This window comes from Amphiprion ocellaris, chromosome 14 (genome assembly GCF_022539595.1).
Source record: "Amphiprion ocellaris isolate individual 3 ecotype Okinawa chromosome 14, ASM2253959v1, whole genome shotgun sequence".
Lineage (NCBI taxonomy): Eukaryota > Metazoa > Chordata > Actinopteri > Pomacentridae > Amphiprion > Amphiprion ocellaris.
This window is the reverse complement of record NC_072779.1, coordinates 34,534,716-34,554,977: the sequence shown is the minus strand read 5'-3', so window position 1 is coordinate 34,554,977 and position 20,262 is coordinate 34,534,716. Positions and strand designations below refer to the sequence as shown.

The window sequence follows — 20,262 nt, the reverse complement described above, 5'->3', positions numbered from 1 at the left end:
AGTGATCTGCCGGACCTGTTTGGATGAATGCCATCACTGTTAAAATATTCTGGCCTGTTCCAGAAACAGTTAAAATTGTCAATAAAGTTAATTCTTGACAATTTTGATGTCTGGAGTAAATCCTGGACAAATTTCAGCTCTGCCAGAGTTGCTCTGTTTGAGTTTCTAACTTTTGAAAATGTCCAAAAATGACACATAATTCAAAATGGCCGACTTCCTGTCAGGTTTTGGACATGGGTGTCAAGCACAGTTTTGTACACCTTGATGAGTTACATATGTGTACCAAATTTCATAACCGTAGTGGGAACGTACTGGTCATAACAACTGTTTGAAATTTTCCAGGTGGTGCTATGGAGCCATTTTGGCTCACCTGTGTGCCCCTAAAATATCAAATTTTTCAATGGTCCTGGTCTGTGTGCAGATTTTCACGTGTTTTCAAGTATTTTTAGGGCATCAAAAATGCGTTTCTTTCGTCTGATGAATAAAGTATAATAATGAACCCACAGGTTTCAGTAGAGTCTTCACACCATTCGGTGCTCGGACCCTAATTAAAGCTGCAAGCAGCATCGGTCGGGTCTTCGCATCCTTGCAGCTCCGATATCCCACACATATCCACCAGGTGGCGCTGCAACTGAGCATTTATATCAACCTATGGATGTGATGAGGGCTGGACTCCGATCGAACATGTAAAGTTTGAGGCAGATTGAAGCATGTACAGGCTAGTTATACATCACTTCCTGTTTCATAGCGAAACATCCAAAATGGCCGCCTTCTGCCAGCCGCCATTTCCATACCCTCAGACTTTTGAGGAGTATTTTGATAACTTTTGATCACCCATGCCTGCTGTACATCCTGGACAAATTTCAGCTCTCTCTGGGTTACCTTGTTTGAGTTTATAGCTTTTGAAAATGTCTGGAAATGACACAAAAATCATTCAAAATATGACACATAATTCAAAATGGCTGACTTCCTGTTGGGTTTTGGGCATGGTTGTCAATTACATTTTCGTGTGTCTTGACAAGGTACATATGCCTACCAAATTTCATAACTGTAAGTGACACATAGTGGTCATAATAAATGTTTGAAATTTTCCAGGTGGCGCTATGGAGCCATTCATTTCTGTTTTTCATTTCTCTTCAGATATTTTAGATTAAAGTTTTTTTCCTGTTCTAAAACAGGTTTTATTCCTCAGCTGATGTTCTAGTAATTTCCATTATCTGTCATTTCATGGTTTTATAGAATCTACTAAATCTGTTTATTGTTATTTTAACAATCGTTTTTAAAATATTATTGAGATTTTTAGAATTTCAAGCTATGAATAATTCACCCGTCTGATGTAGAATAACGTTAAACCCTGAACCTGTGGAGCACTGCTCATGTTTGATGGCATCTTTCTGTTATTTTTGGTTCCAGATGCTGGGAAAAGTGTTTTGTCATTTCTATTTTTTATTAAAATACTAGAATTATCTTTGAGGAACAGTTGATGGTTTGAAATAAATTCAAGGTTGCAACAGGAACTCATCAGGTTCTAATGGATTTTTATTTTTAACGCATTTTCCTCATGTTTCTTCTCCTTCTCCTCGTCCTCCTTCTTCTTCTTTCCCTCCTCCTCCTCCTCCTTCTTCTTCTTTCCCTCCTCCTCCTCCTTCTTCTTCTCCTCCTCCTCCTCCTTCTTCTTCTTTCCCTCCTCCTCCTCCTTCTTCTTCTCCTCCTCCTCCTTCATCTCCTTCTTCTTCTTCTCCTCCTCCTCCTCCTCCTCCTCCTCCTCCTCCTTCTTCTTCTTCTCCTCCTCCTTCATCTCCTTCTTCTTCTTCTTCTTCTCCTCCTCCTCCTTCATCTCCTTCTTCTCCTCCTCCTTCTCCTCCTCCTCCTCCATCTCCTTCTTCTTCTCCTCCTCCTCCTCCTCCTTCTTCTTCTCCTCCTCCTCCTCCATCTCCTTCTTCTTCTTCTTCTCCTCCTCCTCCTCCATCTCCTTCTTCTCCTCCTCCTCCTCCTCAGTTCTTTGTCTTCTGCCACAGTTTGCTCCAGTTGTCTCAGCTCCTGGTTTCCGGCTACATGAAGAGCTCCATCTCCACCATAGAGAGACGTTATGGTCTGTCCAGCCAGAAGTCTGGTCTGCTGGCCGCCTTCAACGAGGTCGGTGTTCCTCTGGAGGTCCTGAGGTTCTGTTTCATGGTTCTGTTCGGTTGGTTTCACTGTTCTGCAGCTACAACAAGACGCTTGGTAGCAGGAACCTCAACTCCTGTTGTGGAAGAGATCAAAAATAATGGACGAATTATCACGTTCTGTTGTTCAAATTGGCTTCAAACTGATCCCCAGTGACTCAGGATTCACTAAAAATAAGCAGTAAAACTGGGAAAAGTTTCTAAAAATGTCCTTAAAGACAGAAATCAGTCAGAAATGGCCTGAAATGTGTCCAAAGATACTCAGAATGGTCCAGCATTATTTGTAATGTGTCTAAAAGAAAATACTAGATTTGACAAATGACAGACTCCGGATGTTCTGATTCAGGAAATTTCCCCAAAAAAAGAAACAATTCAAAATTTGGCCAAAAAGACAAAAAAATCATCCAAAGTCCAAAAAGACATTAAATTGTCCAAAGGGGCTTAAAATTTGTCCAAAAACACATTAAGTTGTCCAAAAAAGGCTCAAAATGTGTCCAAAAAGAGATTAAATCGTCCAAAGTGACTTAAAATTTGTCCAAACAGACGTTAAATTGTCCAAATGGACTTAAAATTTGACTAAATTGTCCCAAAAGACTTAAAATTTGCCTAAATTGTCCAAAAACAAATCAAAATTTGTCCAAAAAGAAACAAAATTTGTCCAAGGTGATTTAAAATTTGTCCAAAAAGACATTAAACTGTCGACAAATTACCTAAAATTTGTCCAAAAAGACTTAAAATTTGTTCAAGGTGATTTAACATTTGTCCAAAAAGACATTAAATTGTCCAAAAATTACCTGAAACTTCCGCGAAAAGCTAAAGTCTTTTCCAACCGACCAAACATTGGTCTGAAACGACTTAAAACGTGTCCAAAAAGACAGAAACTCTAGTTTTTGATTCTTTTGTTCAGACATTAGGTGAATGGATAGATGTTATTTACCTTGCTTGACAGTTTCGGCGAACACTCGCCTTCCCCAGAAGCGTCTCACTGACAGCGTGACGTGTCAGCCGGCTGTGAAAATCTGCCAGCTGACGTGTCACGCTGTCAAGCAAGGTAAATAACATCTATCTATTCACCTAATGTCTGAACAAAAGAATCAAAAACTAAAGTATCAACAAGAAGACATGATGAACGTTTATGAGCTAAGACACAAACTCCTCCAAAATGACTTGAAATAGTCCAAAAAGCCATTAAATTGTCCAAAGAAAATGTCAAAAATTCTGGAGAATTCCTGAGAACTTGGTGTTCAGAATTAAGTAAGTCTCTGTCAAAATAAAAGCATGGCTCATGTTTTGTCCAGGTGGGGAACACAGTCCTCATCGTCTTTGTTAGTTTCTTCGGCAGCCGAGTCCACCGTCCACGGTTCATCGGAGGCGGAGCTCTGCTGGCGGGTGTGGCCTCGCTGATGATGGCGACGCCTCACTTCCTGAGCGGGAAATACGACTACGGAGATGACATCAGCTGTGAGACGTAGAAAAACAATCGTAATTTTAAAGGTTTCCTTGGTTAAACCAACAATAATATCCAGTAAAATATAAATATTTTATTTAAATATAATGAAAATAGTTAGGTTCTAATGTCAAATCTGGTAAAAATCTTAAAATGTGAACATTATTCAAAGTTTTTTTTCCTGAAAACATGTAAATCAAAACTTTATTTCTGTGATTTTGCTAGTTTTTGTCTATAATGTAACTGTAAAATAATATTTTTGCCATTTGTGAAAATAAATTTGCAACACAAACAAGCAAGGAGTAATTGGGTCTTGCACTGTAAAATTATGCTTTTTTTTTACTCAATGTAAATCAGTAAAATTGTCATTAATTTCCAGATATTTGCTGTTATGTAAAAGAAAAAAATCTATATATTAAGGGCTGAAAAATGAAAAAATAATTTAATAACTTTAATTTTATATCCAGATCAAAAATTAGTCTTTGTAAAAGTATTAAACTCATTGACAATCTGTTTTACTGCATTTAAATCCTCAAAACTGTCATTATATTACTGATTGCCATATTTTTCTATAGTTTTTATTGTAAATCAATACTTTTTCAAATTGTAAATAATAAAATAGTAAATTATCCACAACAAAAATCTGTATATTTAGAAAAAAAATTAATAATGTTTGACTGTAAAAATAAATATTTGCTGCTTTTTCTAAGAAAATTATATGTATTCATTTTCTTTTTTGTTTAATTACAGATAATATCTTGTAAAATAGTAAAAAAATCTATTTGTATGTTGACAGTTACAAAAACATAGAAAGAAAAAAGAAAAATGTAAATAACGAAAACATCAAAAACCTGTAAACTTTCAATAAGGGAATTAAAAATTACACATTTTTACTGTATTTGTATTTTATTATGATTATTTATTTCTGATTTTAACAGGGTTTTTTTTGTTTTTATTTTTTGCAGAATTTTTATCAGATAAACTCAGAACTCAGATTCTTTAAACTTCAGACTTTTATTTTGTATTAACATAAACATTCGTTTCCTTTCAGCCTCCAGTGACAACAGCTCCGGTCTCTGCCAATCGGAGAGCAGCTCGGCCGCCCCGTTGTCCAATCAGAGCTGCCAGCAGCAGGAGAGCCCCGCCCAGCAGGTGGCGTATCCTCTGCTGCTATTGGCTCAGCTGCTGCTGGGTGTGGCTTCGGTTCCCATCCAACCGTTCGGCATCTCGTACATCGATGACCACGCTAGCAGGAGGAACTCTCCGCTGTACCTCGGTACAAAATGCACAAATACAGCTAGTTTTAACTCACTGTGGCTAGTTTAACTCACTGTGGCTAGTTTAGCTCACTGTGGCTAGTTTAGCTCACTGTGGCTAGTTTAGCTCACTGTGGCTAGTTGTTTTAGCTCACTGTGGCTAGTTGTTTTAGCTCACTGTGGCTAGTTTTAGCTCACTGTGGCTAGTTGTTTTAGCTCACTGTGGCTAGTTTAGCTCACTGTGGATAGTTTAGCTCACTGTGGCTAGTTTTAGCTCACTGTGGCTAGTTTAATCTCACTGTGGCTAGTTGTTTTAGCTCACTGTGGCTAGTTTAGCTCACTGTGGCTAGTTTAATCTTACTGTGGCTAGTTGTTTTAGCTCACTGTGGCTAGTTTAGCTCACTGTGGATAGTTTAGCTCACTGTGGCTAGTTTTAGCTCACTGTGGCTAGTTTAATCTCACTGTGGCTAGTTGTTTTAGCTCACTGTGGCTAGTTTAGCTCACTGTGGCTAGTTTAATCTTACTGTGGCTAGTTTTAGCTCACTCTGGCTAGTTTAAACTCATTGTGGCTAGTTGTTTTAGCTCACTGTGGCTAGTTTAGCTCACTGTGGCTAGTTTTAGCTCACTCTGGCTAGTTTAGCTCACTGTGGATAGTTTTAACTCACTGTGGCTAGTTTAGCTCACTGTGGCTAGTTGTTTTAGCTCACTGTGGCTAGTTTAATCTCACTGTGGCTAGTTATAGCTCACTCTGGCTAGTTTAAACTCATTGTGGCTAGTTGTTTTAGCTCACTGTGGCTAGTTTAGCTCACTGTGGCTAGTTTTAGCTCACTGTGGCTAGTTTAGCTCACTGTGGCTAGTTTAAACTCACTGTGGCTAGTTTTAGCTCACTGTGGCTAGTTTAGCTCACTGTGGCTAGTTGTTTAACTCACTGTGGCTAGTTTTAGCTCACTGTGGCTAGTTTAGCTCACTGTGGCTAGTTGTTTTAGCTCACTGTGGCTAGTTTAGCTCACTGTGGCTAGTTTAAACTCACTGTGGCTAGTTTAATCTTACTGTGGCTAGTTTTAGCTCACTATGGCTAGTTTAAACTCACTGTGGCTACTTGTTTTAGTTCACTGTGGCTAGTTGTTTTAGCTCACTGTGGCTAGTTTAGCTCAATGTGGCTAGTTTTACCTCACTGTGGCTAGTTTTACCTCACTGTGGCTAGTTTAGCTCACTGTGGCTAGTTGTTTTAGCTCACTGTGGCTAGTTTAGCTCACTGTGGCTAGTTATTTTAGCTCACTGTGGCTAGTTTAGCTCACTGTGGCTAGTTTAAACTCACTGTGGCTAGTTTAATCTCACTGTGGCTAGTTTTAGCTCACTATGGGTAGTTTAAACTCACTGTGGCTAGTTGTTTTAGCTCACTGTGGCTAGTTGTTTAAGCTCACTGTGGCTAGTTAAGCTCACTGTGGCTAGTTTTACCTTACTGTGGCTAGTTTTACCTCACTGTGGCTAGTTGTTTTAGCTCACTGCGGCTAGTTTAGCTCACTGTGGCTAGTTTAAACTCACTGTGGTTAGTTTAATCTCACTGTGGCTAGTTTTAGCTCACTATGGCTAGTTTAAACTCGCTGTGGCTAGTTGTTTTAGCTGACTGTGGCTATTTTAGCTCACTGTGGCTAGTTTAAACTCACTGTGGCTAGTTTAATCTCACTGTGGCTAGTTTTAGCTCACTATGGCTAGTTTAAACTCACTGTGGCTAGTTGTTTTAGCTCACTGTGGCTATTTTAGCTCACTGTGGCTAGTTTAAACTCACTGTGGCTAGTTTAATCTCACTGTGGCTAGTTTTAGCTCACTATGGCTAGTTTAAACTCACTGTGGCTAGTTGTTTTAGCTCACTGTGAGTCATTTTAGACGACTTCGGAGTCATTCTGGATTCTATTTTAAGTGGTTTTTGACAAAATGTCAGTATTTTCAGGAGGTTAAAGTTTTTAGTGATTTTGGATTAAAATTTAAAGGTGTTTTGGACACGTTTTTGTGACATTGGACATGTTTTGTTGAATTTCTGACAGATTTCAAGGAGTTTGTGCCTGTTTTATGATATTTTGGACACATTTCAAATAGTTTTGTTGAGGTTTAGAGTCATTTTGGACACATTTTAGAGAGTTTTTGTCCTTTCTGACAAGTTTTTTTTTTTTGCCGTAGTGGACGAGTTTCTGTTATTTTATACACATTTTGGACATATTCTGAGTAATTTTGGAGAAGTTTTATGTAATTTTTGACATATTTCAAGCAGCTTTGGTCAATTTTTTCATCATGTTAGACACATTTTAGGTAGTTTTTGACTAGCTTTTACCAATTTGGACAAATTTCTTTCATATTGGACAACAAATGAATATTTTGACACGTTTCTCTACTTTGCTCCTCATCAGTAGAAAGATGTTTCACCATGCTGAATGTATCTCCAACTACTTTAACTCCTCTGTTCACTGTTTCTGAGCCGTGCTGCATTTATTTTATTGCTTTTAAAAAGAGATTTTGAGTAATAATTATGATTTAAAGCTCAGATTTGGACGAGTTTCCCGACCAAACATCTCACATGAGACGTTCAAGGACCGTTGGAAAGTTAAAACATGAAGACTCTTGTTCTTTTCACTGTTTCTGGCTAATTAATGGTGTCGTTTTGGTAACTTTTAAAAATAAAAACACACCTTCCAGACCTGCTGGTGGGTTTTAGGTTGATAAACTCCAATCTGTGGTTGTTTTAGAGGAACCTACAGGAAGTGGAGCTGCTATCAGGACTTTAGATCAGTTCCAGGAAGGCGTTTTAAATAGGTTGTTATGTAAGAAGCTGCTGTAACCACAAACTCAGATCTGGAGATCAGATGACCTGAAGCAGATCTGTTTTCTGTCCGACTTATTTTTATGAAGCTGCCTGCAGGAGGAACAGATCGAGTTAATGGGAGGCGTGGATGTTTACCGTCTTCATTCTGGCAAATAGCTTCCATACCGACATGCAGCTGATAATTCTGGAGGAAGGAGGAGTTTATCAGCGAACACATGGCCCAGAATAAACAAAGAGACGTCTGAGAGCAGCTGATAGCAAAGCTAAACCAAAGAGGGTTTGAAGGTTTCCTTCAGCCTATTTCCCTTAAATATCCTTACCAATCAGACCGAGAGGAAAATAAACTGGATGAATAAATAAATGCAGCACGGCTCAGAAACAGTGAACAGAGGAGCAGGTTGTTGGAGATCCATTCAGCATGATGAAACATCTTTCTACAACTGGAATTATTCACATTCAAAATGCTTCAAAAATATCAAAAATGACATGAACTTGTGCAAAATCAGTATAAAATGGTCAAAAAATACTTAACTGTCTGAAATTACATGAACTCACTTAAAATGACTCAAAACTGTCTAAAATGGCATAAATCTGTCTGCAACCATTAAAAAATATTCAAAATGCTTCAAAAGTTGTCCAAAATGACATAAAACTGTGTAAAAAATTACTTTAAAACTGTCTAAAATGGTGTAAATCTGTGCAGAATTGTTGAAAAATTATTTCAAATGCTCTGAAACTCAGTCTGGACTCTGTGGAGGTCAATCCATCTCCTTATCCCTGATCCACTCGTTCTCAATGTGACCCCATGAATCCTGGCATCGTCATCTTGGAACATGCTCATGCCATCAGGGAAGAAAACCTCCACTGATGGAAAGACCTGGTCATTCAGAATACAGGAGGTCCTCGGTTTACGACGTCCTCGACCTACAGCGCTACATTGTTACATCAGAACTGGTTACGTGGAACTAATTGATGAGCGGAGTGGGTGAATACGTCATCACATGGCGCTATCAGACGGCTTTGTCTCCATTCTCTGGTTGTACTCCACCTTGGATTGTGCTACATTCACTAACTTTTTGTCCTTCATTATGGCTCCCAGCATAAGTCAGACTCTTCTGATGATTGGAAGAAAAGGAAAGCCGTCTCCATGGAAGTGAAATTAGACAATAAAACGCTGGGAACAGGAAGAAACACCGACCAACATGGGTCAAGTTGTAAAAACAGGTTAACATGTTCTGGTATCTTCTAGTAAAATGATTCATTCATGAATGAAAGTTGTTGGTATTCAGGACTTTATGAAGAACTGATCGATATCGTGATGCACGGAGCGGCTTTGTTTACATTTTCACCGGAGTTCCGATTTAAGGCGAAAATCGACTGACATCGATCCGTAGGAACAGAACTCTGACTTAAGTTGGGGATTTCCTGTATTCAGGTAGTCAGCTGACCTCATTCTTTGGGAACATAACGTTGGTGAACCTGACCAACCCCAGATCAGAACCCTAAACCCCACAGGCCTTGATGAGGGCATCACTTCATCTGCCTCTCTTCTTACCCTAATGCCCCCATCGCTCTGGAACAGGATAAATCTGGACTCATCAGACCACATTTGTTCCTTGAGATGATGGTTCTCCACTATCCTTCAGGTTCTAATGACGCATTGGACGGTTCTTAACCTGGTTTTAGTCGTTTCATCTCCTTAGATGTTTTCTTTGCTTGATGCAGGCCAATAATTTCTGAGACAGATTAACATCCTTCCCATGACCACAGGATATATCTTCAACATGGTTGTTTAGAGATGAGAATCAGCTAGGGTTCCAATGGATTATCCAAAATTAGGGTTCCAATGGAAGGCTCTTATCTTTATGTCAGTTAAATCCAGGTGGAGACTTTTCTTTTGGACAGGAAGTGTATTTCCAGACGTGATTCTGCAGTAAAAGTGAATTTTTCTTTCAGGCATCCTTCTGGCCGTCACCTCCATCGGTCCGGCCTTCGGCTTCATCACCGGTTCCTTCATGCAGAGGTTCTATGTCGACTTCGACAAACTGACCAAAGGTGAGGAGAATACTTATTTATCTCCAGCAGAACATGATGAACGTTTCTGGTGCTGATAAACAAGTTAAAGTTTCTTTATGTGGAAATAAATCGACATCAGGGAAGTCAGAGCTGGTTTAGATCCACAGATGAAGAGAAAGTCTGACGTTAGAAATGAACAGTTTGGCTCCTCGACGTGGAAAAATGTAGTTTAGGACCAGTTAAATGATGTTTTAGACCAGTTTAGAGTAGATTTAGACCAGTTTAAAGCAGTATTAGACAAGTTTAAAGTAATTTTGGATCAGTTTAAAATAGTTTAGACAAGTTTTAGTCATTTTTGATGAATTCCAAGTGGTTTGTAGACTAATTTAAAGTAGTTTTAACCCAGTTTAAAGTAGTTTTAGACCAGTTTAAAGCAGTTTTAACCCAGTTTAAAACAGTTTTAGACCAGTTTAAAGCAGTTTTAACCCAGTTTAAAGCAGTCTTAGACCAGTTTAAAGCAGTTTTAACCCAGTTTAAAGCAGTTTTGGACCAGTTTAAAGCAGTTTTAGACCAGATTAAAGCAGTGTTGTGCCAGTTTAAAGCAGTTTTGGACCAGTTTACAGTAGTTTTGGGCCAGTTTAAAGCACTTTTGGGCCAGTTTAAAGCAGTTTTGGACCAGTTTAAAGCAGTTTTAGACCATTTTAAAGCAGGTTTAGACCAGTTTAGAGTTGATTTAGACCAGTTTAAAGTAGTTTTGGACCAGTTTAAGGTGGTTTTGGACCAGTTTAGAATGGATTTAGACCAATTTAAAGCAGTTTTGGACCAATTTACAGTAGTTTGGACCAGTTTAAAGTAGTTTTAGACAGGTTGAAGTAGTTTTGTACCAGTATAAAACAGTTTTAGACCAGTTTAAAAGGTTTAAAGTTGTTTTGGACAGGTTTAAAGCCATTTCTGACTAATCTCAAGTAGTTTTAGTCACACTGAGAGTCATTTTGGACAAATTTAGAGTCATTTTAAACAATATTTCACTAATTTTGGGCACATTTTCAGTAATGTTGGCAAACATTTTGTCATTTTTGACTAATTTTCAATCATGTGGAACACATTTTCTCTCACTTTGGACAAGTTTTGTCATTTTGGAGCAATTTTGGACAAGTTTTGACAAGTTTAAAGTAATTTTGGACAAAGTGTCTTCATTAACGACAGATTTGAAGTAGTTTCTGAGTAGCTGTGAGTCATTTTGGACAGGTTTTGGGTTATTTTGGATATCAGTCTCCCGTGCAGTTAAAGCTCAAATTAAATTTGTTGAAACATTCCTCTCTACTCTGTATCTTCCAACACCTCCCTCCTCTGGTCACTGTTTCTGAGTCACGCTGTGTTTGTTTCCTTGTTTTTCTGCCTCCTCGTCTTCCGTTGAGACTCCCTTGGTTGTTTGACAGCTTCAAGATTAATGCATCTTCTCCCTCTCTACAGACATGTTCAGACAAAAACCTGTTTCTTCATCCCATCAGTGAGCTGTGTGGGAACGTTGTGTTTATTTGATATGTGCTCATGCAAGAGTTCAGTTTTATGGGACCCGTTCAGAACTTTGACCTGTAAATTGAGGACATTGCTGCGAGTTTATAAGATTTCAGATGTGGTTTTAGAGCACGTCTTCATCAGTGAATGAGGGATTATCTTGTCACTCAGCTCCTTTGTTGTGGCTATAAACCAGTATTTTATTGCTCCACAGGTTACTTATCGTGTGGAGTGATTCCTCAGTCGTTGTTTGATTAACTGAACTTTTCTGCAGATTAAAGAATTGAGGTCAGGTAGTCACAATAAAGCAGCTACAGTAAACTTAAAACTTCGCTTTTCACGCTGAAAATCATCAAAAGTTCCTAAAAAGTTTGGAACAAAAACAGCAGATGTTTAAAGAGGAGTTTGTACCAAATGACAAAGTCCAAAACCAGTGAAGAACAAGACTGGAACCAGTAAAAATAAAAAAACAAACCCATTTAAACCAGACCAAGACAGAGTAGTGCAAAACCAACCTGAAACTGGGCAGAAACCAGTTCAGTACTAGTCCAAAAGAAAGCGAAACCATTCCAATACCAGTTTAACATGAATCTAAAACCAACCAAACCAAAGACTAGCCCAAGTGTAGGCTAAAACCAGACTAAAACCAGGCTATACCAACTAGTACATTATCAGTCTAAAGCAGTGGTTCTCAAATTTTTTCTGCCAGGTCCCCCTTCCGAGGACAAAAAACGTCCCCCCCCCGCCCATAACTTTGTGTATATATACAAAGTTTAACACATCTATATATATATATATATATATATATATATATATATATATATATATATATATATATATACATATAAACAGATCTTTCTTTACATTAAAATGTGACTATGCAGGGCTGTATTATTTAGTCTGATTCCATTCTGTTGTTTTTCACAGTAAAGGTCAGGGGTGTGAAACTCATTTTAGTCCAGGGGCCACATAAAGCTTAATCTGATCTCCAGTGGGCCCCACCACTAAAATCACAGCATAATAACCTAAATCACCACAGCTTTAACTTTTTCCCTTTGTTTTAGTTCAAAAAATGCATTCTGAAAATGCTCACATTTAATGAACTATCTTTTTACAAAACATTATGATCACCCTGAAATTTCTTAAGATAAATAAGTTCAATTTCAACAATATTATGCCTCAGTTGATCATTTACACGTGCATTGCAAATGACAGATCACAGTTTATCTACAAAATCACAAAACATTCAGTCAGAGGTATCTGGAACTGAACAATCTAGTATTTTCCTTCATGATCAAAATAACTTGTCAAGGTTTAGAAATTGCTTAAAATTTACAGTTTTACACATTTACAATTTCCAGTTAATGTCTTCTCTGTAATTTTTACACTTTGTAAAGTCGTCCCATGGGCTGAAATGGACTGTCTTGGCCGGCCGGTTTTGGACCGTGGGCCGTATGTTTCACACCCCTGGTAAAAATAATCAGTAGATGAGCCGAGGTGGTGACGTGATCAAGTACGCTGTTGTTCCAGTTGTATCTTAACAATACGTTCTTGCGTTCTCGGTAGTCTGTATTTGTCAAGTAAGCAAGTACGGACTTGCACAACAGCCAGCGCATTTTGTACGCAGCAAAAAACAGGTGTACATGAAAACAATAGTTCAGCTAATTAGTTCCACGTAGACGGACGTTTTCCTCCCAGTCACTCGCGCCTCCCCTTGACATGCCTCCCACTATTTGAGAAGCACTGGTCTAAAGCAAAGCTGAAACCATCCAAAACCAGGGTTAAGAAAAGAGCTAAAATACAAATTATTGGATTCAAACACTCTGCTGTTTATCAAGGCTAAAAAACAAGTCTAACCAAGACTGAAACCAGGCTAAAACTAGCTAAGACCAAGATCAAAACCAGAGTAAAACCAGTAAAGACACAGCTGAACCTATTCAATACCAGTCTAAAAGTAAGATAAGGTCGTGTAAAAGCAACCTGACACAGCAGCTCCAAAACTGGGCTAAAACCAGTTCAATACCGGTCCAAAAGAAAGAAAAACCCATAAATGAAGAATAAACCAGTCTAAATGAAGGATAAACCAGTTTAAATGAAGGTTAAATCCATCTAAATGAAGGATAAACCAGTCTAAATGAAGGTTAAATCAGTCTAAATGAAGGTTAAACCAGTCTAAATGAAGGATAAACCAGTCTAAATGAAGGTTAAATCAGTCTAAATGAAGGATAAACCAGTCTAAATGAAGGTTAAATCAGTGTAAATGAAGGATAAACCAGTCTAAATGAAGGTTAAATCAGTCTAAATGAAGGTTAAACCAGTCTAAATGAGGGTAAATCAGTCTAAATGAAGTCTCTAAAGCTAAAACCAGCCTCAGAAGCTAAAACCATCCAAAACCTGGGATAAAATTGGAGCTAAAACAGTAAATACTGGATTGAAACAAGTTTCAGCTCATTAGATGGCGTCTCCAGCTGGTTTGCTGTTGCATTGTGGGTAAATGTGGTCCTGTTCATCAGCAGCAGGTGTTTGTATGAAGACTGTAGCATCAGTTTTGGTTCAGGCGTTCTGGAATCCTCTAATGTTGTTTTTAGGAAAGAACTTCATCCCTCTCATGACTTTATTGAGTAATCAAAGCTTCGCTGTTTGGAGCCAAAGCTGCCGTCACACCTGGCTGACGTTACCTGTAGCAGATCAGTCACTGTGACCAATGAAAACTTTCAAATCAGGCAAACATCCAGAGAACGCTGTTCGATGAGTAATGTGACAAACACCTGCTCAGGTGAGATCTGTCCAAACATGTCGTAACATTAAACTCTGCACAGGTTTTATTGATTGAGCAGCAAACAGGAAGGATGTTTCTAGGATGACCTTCAGGACCTTCAGCTGGATCCATGTGGTTGGCCTTATTTCTGCTGAAAGTTCCTGAATCTAACTTTTATTTCTGCTACAGAGATGAAACTAAATCCCAGCTGAGGAACTCTTGAGGTGAAGCAATAACTGGTTTATGAAACAGTTGTTAATATTGTGAAACTTTATTGGTCCAACTGGAGCTTTGTTTAATCTCCAGCATTTATCTGATGAGACTGTAGACCTCAGTAACGTCACTCACATCCCACACAAAACATTAAACATTTATAGATATTAAAAAGACATCAGATGACATCAGGGAGGCAAAAAACCAGACCAGAACAAGGCTAAAACACAGCTAGCCCAACTAAAACCAGACTAAACCAAAAAGCCCCAAACCAGTCAAAACAGCCCGTCTAAAACATCTCTAAACAGCTCAAAACCAGGCTAAAACCAGTTCAAAACCAGGATAAAACGAGGCTAAAACCAAGTCCAAATCCACTAAAAACCAAACTAATCCAGAACCGAAGGCTAAAACTAGTTTGTTGTTGTTGTGGGATAACAAACACAACAGAAGACGTTAACTTGGGTTTGTCTTCAGACCAGATCACGTTGGACTCCAAAGACCTCCGCTGGGTCGGGGCCTGGTGGCTCGGCTTCCTCGTGGCCTCCTGCCTCCTCTTCATCACCGCCATGCCGTACTTTTTCTTCCCCAGAACCATGACCAGAGAGGTGAGTCCAGAACAGAAACGTTTCCAGCTTTAAACCAGCTTCTTCTGTCCGACTCTGAGTCTTTCATCATCATCTTAACGTCACATTCAGCCGACAGCAGCCAGTAACGTTGGAAACTCATAACATGCACTCATTTTATACAAATCCCATCATTCATCACTGATCTTACACCAGTCTGACAACTGTCTGAGAGAAGTTTTAAAAAACTGTCTAAAACGAGGCTAAAGGCAAAAAACAACAAAAAAACAGTCCAAAACAAGGTCAAAATGAGTCTAAAACAAAGTTAAAACCAATCCAAAATTTGTCCTGATAAAAACCAAGTCCAGAAATTATTTTGAAATGAGGGTAAATCCAAAACAAGGCTCTTTGACGTTGAGCCTTGACGAACATTTCAGGATTCCTAATTATCGTAGCTGTGCAGGAATCGTTTGAGTTCAACGTAATTCCTTGAAGAACGTCTGCAGCTGAGGTTTATCAGTTTTTGACTGTTTTTACAAATAGTTAGCTTACAGTAGCTAATAGTTAGCCAAAGAGTTGGCTAAAAGTAGTAAACAGCTAGCTAAAAGTAAAGCAGTAAATGGTTAGCTAATGCTACTAAATAGATCAAAGTGATGTATTAGCTAATACTTTTAGCTAACACATCACTTTTATCGATTTAGTAGTTTACTATACAAATAAAAATAACCAGTGAAATGATTAGCTGAAAATAAATAATTAGCTATCTCGTATTTTATTGTATTACTTTTAGTTATTGATTAACTTTAGCTATTTCTTACTTTAAGCTATGTTGTTTACATTTAGTTAACAATTTCTTATTCTTAGCAAACTACACATGACTAAGCTATTTGTTAGTTTTCGCTAACCATTTGTTGCTTTTAGCTAGCTATTTTTTACTTGCTGCTAAGTATTCGTTAAGCTTAGCTAACCATTTCTCAGTTGTGGCTAACTGTTTTTTACTTTTAGCCTTTGGTTTTTTTATGTTTAGCTAACCATTTGTTGGTTTTAGCTAACTATTTTTCACTTGTAGATAACAATTTGGTATGTTAAGCTAACCATATGTTACTTTTGGCTAACTATTTTTTACTTGTAGCTATCTATTTGTTATGTTTAGCTAACCATTTGTTGGTTTCAGCTATTTGTTATGTATAGTTAGCCATTTGCTTAGTTTAGCTAATCATTTGTTGCTTTTACCTAACTGTTTTTACTTGTAGCTATCTATTTGTTATGTTTAGCTAACCATTTGTTGGTTTTGGCTATTTGTTACTTTTAGCTAACTATGTTTTTATGTTTAGCTAACTATATATTAGCTACCTATTCATTGCTTTTAGCTAACTATTTCTTACTTTTAGCTGGCTATTTAATATATGATATAATAATATTGTTGTTATATTTTTTGAAATATTGTGGTGTACAAAGTTACATTAAACTAAGTATTAAAAATAAAATGAATAAAACTAAGCATAAATGCAGGTCTAAAGTATCAGGTCTAAATCTACAAAAACAAATCCTGGAGGAACCTTAATAAAAAGATTTCTTTTTCAGTTAGCAGACATTCCTCCAGGGTCCATCAGACCGGGTTCCTTAAATATCCTCCTGATCTTTGAGACTAAACACACATAATATACATATTTTTGTTCATTTAAAAAATCTAAAATCTCACCTTTGTGCATCTGATTTTCATATTCTAAAGCTATTTTTATGAACACCAGCTCACCTACGGCTCCATAAAACTACACAATGGCTGCAGAACGTTGGGATATAGCAGTGATTTCTTTTTAAATCTGTAGAACATAAAATCCTCACAGCTTTCTTGTTGAACTCAGACTCAGTGATGCTGGTTTATCTGAATGACGTGATAAAGATCACATGAAGTGAACCTGGTGGCTTCAGACGCCTCAGGAGGAGAATAAAACCATAAACAGCTCAACGGTTTCATGATAAAACTAAAACTAGATTCCAGCCGTCAGTGAGTTTTGGCTCCGACCCAGAAGAAAACAAAGAGAAAGTTGAACTCTGCTCATGTTTTATCTGTTAAATGAGATGAATCACCAACAACTCCCCGTTTCATTAAAGGTCAAACGCTTCACTTTTATTTAGATTAATAGTTTTGTTTTGACTTCACTCAACATTTCTGCTGTTTCACAATTTTTGTGTATTTTTAAAACTTTTTTCTGCTATTTTTAAGATGTTTTCTGTTTTGTTAAATTACTGATCAAGAAATATCACAGAAACATGACAAAATGAGTCAACAAGCTAGCTGTTTGTTAGCCAACCATTGGTGGTTTTAGCTATTTTTTACTTGTAGGTAATTATTATTACTTTTAGCTCATAGTTTTAGCTCAGTGTTTTTTTTTTGTTTTTTTTTACCTATAACTATTTGTTGGTTTTAGCTAGCTATTTTTTTTTACCTGCACCCAGCTGTTGGTTAGTTTTAGCTAACTATTTTTGTTATTTCACTTGGAGCTAGCCATTTGTTAGTTTAAGCTATTTTGTACATGTAGCTAGCTATTGGTTAGTTTTAGCGAGCTATTTATCTATGTTGTATTTTTAGCTAACTATTGTTTACCTGTAGCTAGCCATTTGTTATTTAAGCGAGCTATTTTTTTACTTGTAGCTAACTATTTACTGTTTTTAGCTAACTATTTTTTACTTGGAACTATTTGTTTTAGCTAACTTTTTTTTACCTTTAGCTGACTATTTGTTGGTTTTAGCTAGCTATTTTTTTTAACTTGTAGCTATTTGTTAGTTTTAGCTAACTATTTGTTACTTTAAGGTAACTGTTTGTTAGTTTTTTGCTAAGTATTTTTTAACTTGTAATTGTTAGTTTTAGCTAGCATTTTTTACCTTTAGCTAACTGCTTGTTACTTCTAGCTACCTAATTTTTTCCTGTGACTATTTGTTCATTTTAGCTAATGGGTTTTTTTGCATGTAGCTAACTATTTGTTACTTTCAGCTATTTTTTACCTGTAGCTACTTATCAATTTTAGCTAACTCTTTTTTATCTGTTGGTAGCTATTTGTTAGTTTTAGCTAAGTACTTTTTACCTGTAGCTATTTGTCAGTTTTAGCTAACTCTTTTTTTTATCTGTAGCTAACTATTTGTCAGTTTTAGCTGACTCTTTTTTTTACCTTTAGCTGACTATTTGTTAGTTTTAGCTAGCTCTTTTTTGCCTGTAGGTATTTTTATTTAACTGCAGCTAACTATTTATTAGTTTTAGCTAACTATTGTATACCTGTAGCTAGCTATTTGTTAGCTTTAGCCAACTATTGTTTACCTGTAGCTAACTGTTTGTTACTTTAACTAACTATTGTTTACCTGTTGCTAACTATTTATTAGCTTTAGCTAACTATTGTTTACCTGTAGCTAACTTTTTGCTACTTGTAGCTAACTATTGTTTACCTGTAGCTAACTGTTACTTTTAGCTAACTATTGTTTACATGTAGCGAATCATTTGTTAGTTTTAGCTAACTTTTTTAACTTTTAGCTAACTATTTGTTGGTTTTAACTAGCTATTTTTTTTACCCTTCAGCTAGGGCTGCCGCTAATGACGAATCGATGAATCGCCTGAGCATGATACGTCATCAAAGCGGAAGTGAGCACGCAATGCAACAGCAATCACCGTCCGAGCGGAGCACGTAACATTGACGGACATCCGTGCTGCATTGCACATATATATGCGCAATACAGCGCGGCCATCCACGTTTACGATACAGTGTGGGCATCCGCATTGTATCGTAAACGCGGATGCCCACGCTGTATCGTAAACGTGGATGGTCATGCTGTATTGCGCATATATATGTGCAATGCAGCACGGATGTCCGTCCGTGTTACGCGCTCCACTCGGACGGTGATTGCTGTTGCATTGTGCGCTCACTTCCGCTTTTGATGACGTATCGTTGCCAGGCGATTCATCGATTCATCGTTAGCGGCAGCTCTACCTGTAGCTAACTATTTGTTACTTTTATCTAGCTCTTTGTTACCTGTAGGTATTTTTTTTAACTGTGGCTAATTATTTCTTAGTTTTAACTAACTATTGTTTACCTATTGTTGGTTCTACTGGATTTAAGCGCTGCTTTTGATACAGTAGACCATCACATTTTGTTAAACAGACTCAAACACCACGTCGGCCTCTCTGGTACTGTTTTTAACTGGTTCAGTTCCTACCTCACAGACCGATGTTTCTATGTAAGTATGGATACGTGTTCCTCAGGAACCCATGAAATTAGGTGTGGGGTTCCCCAAGGGTCAATTTTAGGTCCCATTCTTTTTAATCTTTATATGCTGCCTCTTGGGGACGTCATCAGGAGACACAGCATCAGTTTCCATAGCTACGCTGACGATACACAGCTGTACATTTGCCGTGTCTCCTGATGACACAGGGCCAATAGATGCCCTTTTAAACTGTATTTTAGACATTAAGTCATGGATGGCAGCGAACTTCCTACAGCTCAACCAGGACAAAACTGAAGTTTTAGTCATAGGTCCTGAAGGCCAGAGAGAGAAACTTTTATCTAAACTACAAGATTTTAAACCAGCAATATTTGTAAAAAACCTTTTCGACTCTGAGCTGAATTTTATGCCACATATTAAAAATATAACAAAGATAGGTTTTAATCATCTGAAGAACATATTCAGAGTCCGCCTGTTTCTCTCTGAGCACGGAGGTGCTAATGCATGCTTTTATCTCTTCTTGTTTAGACTATTGTAATGCCCTGCTCTCTAGTCTTCCCAAAAAGAGTATTTTAAATCTGCAATTATTGCAAAACTCAGCCGCATGCGTGCTGATGAGGACCAGAGGGCAGGAACACATTGCACCAGTTTTAAAGTCGATGCATTGGCTCCCCGTCTGCTTCAGCATCGATTTTAAGGTTCTTTTATTAGTTTTTAAATGTCTTAACGGCCTTGCACCTTCTTATTTATCTGATCTTTTACAGTTTTTCTTTATTGATAAGACACTGTTCCTGAAAAATAGCACACATTTCCCAAGACACTGCACACTATTTTTTTTATTTGAACACAATTCACAAAGCACTGCACACTTGTGTCAAAAGCGCACTTTATTGTCAAAATCTGAACTTTGTGTTCAAAATTAAGACACACAAAGCAAAACTAGGACACTGCACTGCTAAATACAAAACACTCTTCTCTCACTGTGTTTTCACATGAAGTGTAAAAAAATGATAGAGTCCTCAAAAATGACAACTTAAACACAAATGCATCCTATAAATGAATCAGAGGTCATTGCAGTGACTGACTGTACATTATAAAATAAAAATAATGTTAGACAAAAATACAGCACTGTATTGTACACAGTACAGTCTGCAGATATTTACACCACGTCTGCATCAATTCTTTCAGCCTGGTCAGACCACAGGACCTCATCAACATCACAAGCTATGTTTTCTCTGGAAAGAAAGACCTAGTGTGTCTGATCCATCCCTGACATGCATCAACAGAAACATCACC

General features: G+C 37.6%; 1 protein-coding gene across 2 annotated transcripts in view; it reads left to right on the top strand.

Annotated features, from left to right (window-relative positions):
• slco2b1 (solute carrier organic anion transporter family, member 2B1) overlaps positions 1–20,262 on the top strand; it is a 39,483-nt gene that overhangs the window by 5,863 nt on the left and 13,358 nt on the right. For both annotated transcript variants that reach the window (XM_023269487.3, XM_023269488.3), the window contains exons 3-7: positions 1,999–2,136; positions 3,464–3,626; positions 4,664–4,888; positions 9,643–9,741; positions 14,666–14,796. In XM_023269487.3, coding sequence (XP_023125255.1) covers positions 1,999–2,136; positions 3,464–3,626; positions 4,664–4,888; positions 9,643–9,741; positions 14,666–14,796 — 756 coding nt within the window. The remainder of the gene's footprint in view (positions 1–1,998; positions 2,137–3,463; positions 3,627–4,663; positions 4,889–9,642; positions 9,742–14,665; positions 14,797–20,262) is intronic.